Source organism: Pinus tabuliformis, chromosome 2_2 (genome assembly GCF_031772625.1).
Source record: "Pinus tabuliformis cultivar Carrire ecotype Pingquan chromosome 2_2, CPIR1, whole genome shotgun sequence".
Lineage (NCBI taxonomy): Eukaryota > Viridiplantae > Streptophyta > Pinopsida > Pinales > Pinaceae > Pinus > Pinus tabuliformis.
This window is the reverse complement of record NC_142300.1, coordinates 1,123,014,804-1,123,023,077: the sequence shown is the minus strand read 5'-3', so window position 1 is coordinate 1,123,023,077 and position 8,274 is coordinate 1,123,014,804. Positions and strand designations below refer to the sequence as shown.

The following is an 8,274-nucleotide window of genomic DNA, read 5'->3' as shown; positions in this document are numbered from 1 at the left end:
TCCATCCTCTTATAGCACTGATTTTTTTAGTTGAGCTTGCCCCTTGGACTGTTGTTGATGGTGGTTCTGTGGCTGATGGTGTGTTAACATCAGCAGCTGTCACATGGTCATCTTCAACAATGTTCCCTGGTGCATTGCTGGCATCGACATCAGCTGGCCTGTCATCATCAGACGATGTGCATCGGAGCTGCGCACCCCTTGTCACTCTCCTGCCACTTCTCCTTGTACGAGCAGAGTAACTTCCTTTTGCCATAGATGCAACAACCTGTAAAATTATTGCATGCATTTAGACATTATAATATATGTTAAATTATGCTTTATTACTTCTGCAAAAATTATCCCTATGAAGCTGATGATCGAATAATTCCTGTAAGCTAACCTTCAATTCCTGTAAGGTAAGCAACAAATAAGGTCAACAAATAAGGTCAACAAATTATTACAGTTTTAAAAATAAAATTAAACATAAATAGATAGCATTCTTAAATTTTCAAGGCTAACAAAAGACTTACACACATGAATACCATTTTGAAAGAATTCATACCATTTGTAACTTACAACACTAGGTAGATCTTGAGATTAAGATTTTTTCTCATCTGTGATGTCAGAACAAGTTTTTACCATGGTGGTGAACTTGTGCTTTTATTTACATTATTGGGACTTTCTTTCTCTGCTTAGCATATCTGACTACACAAATTTAGGTAGATAAGATGTTTTCTCATCTGTGGTGTCAAAACAAGATTTTTACGATGGAGGTAAACTTGTGCTTTTATTTACATTATTGGGACATGTCTTCCTCTGCTTCGCATATCTGGTTACAAAAACTTAGAAATGCTTCCCACTTGACTGATATGGAATTTGTGAGTTTGATTTTAGTTTTTCATGTAATGTCTAAATGAGTCTTTTTCTCTATCTTTACATAATTTCAAAAGAGTTGAAATTATTGCTTCAGTGCTTAGTATTTTATTGGTGTTTACCATGCTTACTGGAAATTTGGATTTAGTGCCCTGTTTTGATTGTTTCCTTTACAGTTACTCTGTCTCTTCTTTCAATTAATTTGTCCTTAGGCTTTTTGAAACAAATGGCTTGCATCTCCTCATATTACTTCACCGATAGTTCACTAAAATCCTATTTAGTTTGTTCCATGTGCTTGTTGCATGAGCAAAAATAAGCGCGACCTTTGTAAAATGTGACTGAACTTAAAATTCGGCTGAGAGGTCTCACTTTTCATTATATTTTGATATATTTGTGAAATTTTCTCTCATAATCATGTAAGTTCACGGGTTTCTTCAGTATCTGTTTTTCCTGGTATACCACTTAAGCGCGACCATTGTAAAATGTAACTGAACTTAAAATTCGGCTGAGAGGTCTCACTTTTCATTATATTTTGATATATTTGTGAAATTTTCTCTCATAATTATGTAAGTTCACGGGGTTTCTTCAGTATCTGTTTTTTTCTGGTATACCACTTTTGTTGCAGTTCCAAAATCTTTGCAATTCTAATATATATTCATAACATGACCAAGTGTGAAATAATAATTCTTACACCAGGAGAACTTAAACTAGTATTTCTGAAATTGGCACCTTTAAAGTTTTGAGTTTTGCAGCTATGGCTTAATAGCGAGCTGGATTACTAATGTAGCCCAAGTATTTTTAAACTTAAAAACACCTGTTTTATTAAGCAGACTTAAAATCTAATAGCATCTTGTCCTCTTATTTGATTTGCTGTCTTTCTGAGCAAGATCTTTGATAGCTTACTGCACTAATTTGTTTGTAATCCTAGAAAAAATGATCTATTTTAGAAGTCTGAAAGTTGAGCTTACTGTACAGTGTATTGTTTCATATTGCTTTTGTTAAGTTGGTCCAATCAACATGGACACAGCGGGGCTTTCGTTGCGCTTACTGTACAGTGTATTGTTTCATATTGCTTTTGTTAAGTTGGTCCAATCAACATGGACACAGCGGGGCTTTCGTTGCGGAGACCCTACCGTGTATAAAGGGTTATCGGGAACGACAACAGGACGAGAAACGATGTTTAGAAGTTTCCCATTGAAGAAACTAGGAGAAACGATGTTTAGATGTTTAGAAGTTTCCCATTGTATTCAATAGGTTAACTGTATAAGCTAGAACACACACATAAACTCTGTATAAAAAAGGTTAATTGTAACTGTATAGGTTAACTGTCACCACCCTATGGACAGAACTGTAATGTAAGAAATCTGATAAATGAATGGACAGAACTGTAATGTAAGAAATCTGATAAATGAAAACAATGAAAACAGAACTGTAATGTAAGAAAAATCTGATAAATGAAAACAGAACTGTAAGAAGAATGAGTTGTAATTCATATAACTAACTTGAATATATTGGCCACTGTTTTGTGATGTTGTCTTCAAGTTTGCTGAATAGTTTGAAAGCATAAGATGCAACTTCAACAGTGGGTGGACTTGTTTTATAGTTTTGGGGACTTGATTTTAATTGGTGGACATGGATGCACATGGATTGCAATGGCTTCATTTTGAATGTGTGGTATGGATTTAATTTGCTGTGATCTAATGGTTGAGAATTGTTTATTTGTTGATCCATGTGCTTTGATTTGTTTTAATGAGAAATAGAATGAGTTGGGTGTCATTTATTGCAGTTATTGGGTCTGGGTGTCATTTATTGAACAAAGTGGATTTAATTGTTATTGGGTTGGGTGTCATTTATTGAACAAATTGGATTTAATTGTTATTGGGTTGGGTGTCATTTATTGAACATAGGGTGCTTAGTTGTTGAACAACACAGCAGTTATGGCTGACATACATTCCTTTTGTTATGTGCAGGTAGGCATATTTATTTGGGATGCAAAGTTGGAGTTCTCATGAATGTGGGTTGAAGTGACTGCTGTTTTGTACTTCTGGAATAGACCAGTTTGGAAGCCTTTATGGCTCTAGCTGTTTTTTACTTGGGTCAATATGTTTTGCAATATTAAGTAGTAAAATACTATTTATGGACAGTTGTGGGCCCAGTGAATGTATGGGTGATTTTTGGACATAATTTAAAACTTATTTATACATAATGTTATTTATTTCTGTTTAAAATTTGGTTTCAAAAGTCTTAATCACTGGTGGTTTGGTGGGACCAGTATTATATCAACTACTGGTCCCTGCACAAGAATAGGAATCCCTCCCCTATAGCGAGTCTCATTTGTGTTATTGACCAACATCAAGAATCTTGATGCAGTGGGAGATGTCAGGGCTAAATGCGCGAGTCCACACACTTGCAGGTTCATCTTGTTATCTATATCTACCTGCCTCGGTGCCTCGGCTTCATTCATCTTCAGATTTTCCTGCCTTTGGTTTCCATTTTCTGTCCATCCAGACTTTTAAATCCCATGGCTTTGCCTTCATCCTCCTCAGCCTCCTGTTCTGCCTCGATGTCTTACCCTTATTATGACGTGTTCATAAATCATCGGGGACCCGATGTTAAGAACACTTTAGCCACCAATCTCTACCGTCGCCTGCTGGACCATAGATTGCGCGTCTTCCTCGACAAGCCAGAACTGGTTGAAGGACGCAACATCACTAGTCAAATAGAAGCCGCTATTGAAGTAGCCTCTGTCCATGTTGCAATTTTTTCACCCAATTATGCACAATCCAAATGGTGCTTGGATGAGCTTCACCTCATGGTCAAGTCGAAGGGTACTATTCTTCCAGTGTTCTACAAAGTTCAGCCTTCCGAACTTCGGTGGACAGGAAAAGGTAAACGTGGATCTTATGCTGAAGCACTGTTTGACCTCGAACAGAAGAAAACATATGACCCTGAAACTGGTGAGGAGAAGCCACGCTACAACGTCAAAACCATTCAAAATTGGAGAAACGCTCTTTCTCATGTTGCTGATATAAGCGGTTTCGTGCTGGATGGGTGAGTATCTCCCTTCATAACTCTTCCCATGTTGGGGTTTTGGGTTTTTAGGGATAGGGATTCGTCTTTCATGTATTGGGTTTGGGGTTTCAGAGTTTCAGTTTAGATGTCTCTTTCGTTTTGGATTTCTGGGTCGGATTTTTGCGGATTTTTTATCATTTTATATTTATTGTAGTCGAAAATATATGAAATTATGCATAATGTTCTCGAGTAAGCAAATAAATAAATTTCGCTACTATAAATGAATCTTATTTTTCTTCCAGAGACGAGGAGGAGCTGTTGAATAAGATCGTAGGAGGTGTTTTGAAAAATATTCCCAAAACACCATTATATGTGGCAGAACATCCAACTGGTCTCCAGGACAAATTGCAGGATTTTACCAAGGCAGTGCCATTGACCCCGCAAGAGAAGCGCATCCATGCCAAGATTGTGGGTATCGTGGGGGTCGGTGGAGTAGGAAAAACGACACTGGCCAAAGAATTCTACAACTGTAATCGCACATATTACAGTGGATCCTCCTTTCTATATGATGTGAGAGAAACTGCAGCTAGAATATCCCTAAATCATTTGCAGAGTCAGATTATTAAGGACTTGAGACATATAGACACTAAAATTGAGAGTGTTGATGAAGGCTTAGTGATGTTTAAACGGTACCTATCATCTTGTCACGCTCTTGTAATTTTAGATGATGTGGATCATGTTAGTCAACTGGAAGCATTGTTTCCGATGAAGGAGATCCTGGACTCCAATAGCTTGATTTTTGTAACCTCCCGTGACAAGCATGTCCTCAGAAGCGCAGGAGTCCAAGAGCCATCGATTTATAAATTAGAAGGTCTCAATAGACAATACTCCCAAGAGCTCTTCTGCTCCTACGCCTTCTGTCAGCCAGATCCACCACCAGAATTTGTAGATTTGGTAGGTCGGTATATAAAAGCTTGTGATGGGCTGCCATTATCGCTGAAAGTGTTCGGGGCGCTTGTATGTGGAGAAAATGATATCCGTTACTGGGAACAGCAGTTGGATCGACTTCAGCAGACACTCCCTGCGGAGATACACCAGAAACTTCAAATCAGTTATGATTCACTAAGTAAAGAGGACCAGCCAATATTCTTGGATATTGCATGTTTTTTCATCGGGGAAGATAGGGATATGGCAATAAGCATATGGGGTTTGGTGGGTCTTCGAAATCTGGAGAATAAATGTCTGGTGGAAATGGACACTAAAAATAAAATAAAAATGCATGATCACGTTAGGGATCTGGGGAGATATATTGCAGAGGAAGAATCTATGCCTCGCCGTGTTTGGCAGCAGACGACTAACAACATCGATGATCTGTTGGAGCGATCATCATGTGTAAGTTGTTCTTTAATTATTGCAATCTTTATCTTCTGGCATTTAAAATAATTCTTTCGAGTTTGTTTATGTACATTTTCCCTCAATGAACAGGCAATAACCGAAGTTCGTGGAATTAAGATGGTCAGTACCATAAACATGCTACATTCGCTTGGCTTGGGAATGCGTTCAGATATGTCACGGTACAAAATATGGATTGATGAGGTTTTCGGGAACTGTCTGAGGCATCTATTCAGTATTTTCCACTTTCGTGGTATGAGGAACTTGCATATTGTTGCTACTGAAGATGTTCATTTAGAAAGAATATTGGCAAGGGTTGGGTCACCACATCTCATATGGCTCTGCTGGTATCTATGTCCTTACCCTTCCTTGCCTTCCTGGATTCCCATGGAGAAATTAAGAGTCTTAGAAGTAGGTGGGAGCAAATTAAAAATATTATGGCAGCGTAAATATCAGGTAAATGAGTGTTTTTTATTTTATTTTTTCCTTTCATTTCATTTACATATATTTCTTTTAGCTGAAACCTCTGCATTTGCAGGCTCCTCTCCAATTGCGAGAGTTAAAAATCTGGGCTCCCCTTTCTGACATTCCAAAGTCTATAGGGCAGCTGAAGTACCTAGAGAAGATTCAAATATTTACTCCACTACCAGAGCCAGTCACTGTCAAAGCTTTGCCTGAAGAATTTTGTGATCTGGCCAGCTTGAAATACTTAGAATTATTAAGGTGTGCAACAATGGTGTCGCTCCCTGATTCCTTCGGAAGGCTGACAAACCTCCAGCACATTGATTTGTCTCACTCGCACAGTTTGGAGAGGCTTCCATATTCATTTGGGAATTTAGTTCGACTCAAACATCTATGTTTGAGAGACTGTTCTAAATTGACCATTTCCAACGGAATACTGGGAAGTATTACCACGCTGGAATACTTGGACCTTGAGAGCTGCAGCAATGTGAAAGAATTTCCTCTTGAGGTCGCACGTCAACGGTCCTTGAAAAAATTAGATTTGCTGGGCACGAACTTAAAAGAACTGCCCAGCTGTATTGGAGAGCTATGCAATTTGGAATATTTGTCATTAGGGAGCGATTTGTTGGAAGTGTTGCCACCTTCTTTTGGTTACCTCAGGAGCTTGAATGATTTGTCCTTGCACGACTTGCCTGAATTGACAAGCTTACCAGAATCCTTTGCACGGTTGACTCAGTTAACACAGTTGTTAATGTGGGGGATTCCTAATTTGAAATGTTTGCCGGAATCCTTTGGACTGTTATCTCAGTTGACACGGTTGATAATAGCTCATTGTGGGATAGAATGCTTCCCACAAGATCTTCTCAAGATGAACAATCTCCAAATTTTAGACATATCAGGTTGTCCTTTGCATGAACACCCATTTAAAAAGGTAAATGAAGAAAGAGAAACAGGAGCGTTGGGTCAATGCATGTCCGGGCTCCAACAGTTATGGCTATCATCGAAAGAAATCAGTGAGGTTTTCTTTTCCGAAGGTCTTTGCCCGAACCTTGAACAGCTGTATTTACTATCCTGTGATGAATTGAGGCAAATAGGAGGGCTTTGCAATGTGGAAAAACTTAGAGAGTTACATATCCGCCGTTGTAAACAATTACAGGAACTGTCCAGTCTTGAAACGTTGAAATCTTTGGAGGTGATTAACGCTAGTTGTTGTGAGACTCTCAAAAGCATACCAGGGTTGGCGCAGTTGACAAAGCTTCAATCTTTACGAGTGGAATTTTGCGATGAGATACAAGAACTGCCGGGGGTGGAGCATCTAATGTCGTTGCAGGAGCTTACTGTTTGTGGCTGTACCAAACTGCAGTTGGGTGAGGCAGTACTTGAGCAACTGCGCCAACAAATGTCTGATGTTACGATTGTGTTGTGAAGAAAGTGGTTTATATTTTGTGGGGAGTTTAAGGCTTTTGAATGCTTATGTGTGGTCTAATAAATGGACCACTGCTGGTTACTGTGTACACTTTTATTTATTTGTTACATTTTTTTCAAATCTATATGGAGATCACTCTATAAGTTTTAAGTAGTTAGAGTTTAAAGAATAAATTTTAATTTTAGTGTTGCAAATGAATAAAGTTGAATAGAGTGTAGAGATTAAGATATCAGATCTGTGATAGTGTTTGTAATCTAAATTAAATGTGTTTGCATAAGACAAGTTTGCTACGATCTCTGAAGCAAGAAGAGTTATTTTTTGTCCCCATTTTTATTCCTTATGTCTGAGTAAGGATTCAACCTTTTTATTAAGTCAATGGAAGTGTAATAACCTGTTACCCTGATGAGGACCATGAATGTAATTTCTTGAATGCGCGCAAAAGTTTAACCAAAACCCAACAAATGGTGTTTCACAAGATAGCTTGGTTTACATAAAAATAATATATATACACAACGGGAATGAAGATGTCTATTATTGGTAGAGGAACAGATTTATGTGGTCCTCTCCAGGATCGGCTATTTGGAGAAGTTTTTAAAAGGTTCTTCATTTCTTTTACACGAATCTAATATTTACAGGAAAAACATTATTATCGGTGTTGATGCAGTCATGGGGTAGAGATGGAACCCCCAATCGCTCCACAACTTCTCACGCTCCTTCACCAAAAAGGTCTTTTCTACTGGGCACAAGTAATAAAAGGATGGAAGGATGCTATTCCTCGATGGAAATCGGATAGAGAGCTGGGCCTGGATGGAACAATGGCTGCCCAATGGAACAAGATTATTTGGACTATGAAAAAGGCTGGGATTTACAAAACAGAGGACAGAGATAGCATTGTTTGGCAGGTGAAGAAAGGCCGGTCCAATGTGTTAGTGAGAGATATATATCTCTCCTTGATTGAACAGTGAAGGGAGACCTCCCGGAAACTTTTTCCATACTCTCTATGGAAGGCTGGCTGTCCTCTAAAAATAATACTGTTTTCATGGCTAGTATATCATAATAAACTCTCTATGGAAGGCTGGCTGTCCTCTAAAAGTAGTACTGTTTTCGTGGCTAGTATATCATAATAAAAA

General features: G+C 38.4%; 1 protein-coding gene across 1 annotated transcript; it reads left to right on the top strand.

Moving 5' to 3' along the window:
* The first annotated feature begins 3,177 nt into the window (after positions 1 to 3,177).
* On the top strand, positions 3,178 to 7,747 carry LOC149197344 (disease resistance protein RPV1-like). The gene is made up of 4 exons (XM_089405828.1): positions 3,178 to 3,903; positions 4,167 to 5,256; positions 5,350 to 5,712; positions 5,795 to 7,747. Exons 1-4 carry the CDS (start codon positions 3,242 to 3,244, stop codon positions 7,142 to 7,144), a joined length of 3,465 nt encoding a protein of 1,154 aa, XP_089261954.1. The 5' UTR covers positions 3,178 to 3,241; the 3' UTR covers positions 7,145 to 7,747.
* Positions 7,748 to 8,274: the final 527 nt, after the last annotated feature.

What these genes read in the sequence shown, in the direction of transcription:
- LOC149197344 (XM_089405828.1), top strand. Translation starts at nt 3,242, where the DNA reads ATGCGCGAGTCCACACACTTGCAGGTTCATCTTGTTATCTATATCTAC. An exon ending in AGCGGTTTCGTGCTGGATGG is followed by an intron (nt 3,904 to 4,166) that starts GTGAGTATCTCC and finishes TTTTTCTTCCAG; the next exon opens with AGACGAGGAGGAGCTGTTGA. An exon ending in TGTTGGAGCGATCATCATGT is followed by an intron (nt 5,257 to 5,349) that starts GTAAGTTGTTCT and finishes CTCAATGAACAG; the next exon opens with GCAATAACCGAAGTTCGTGG.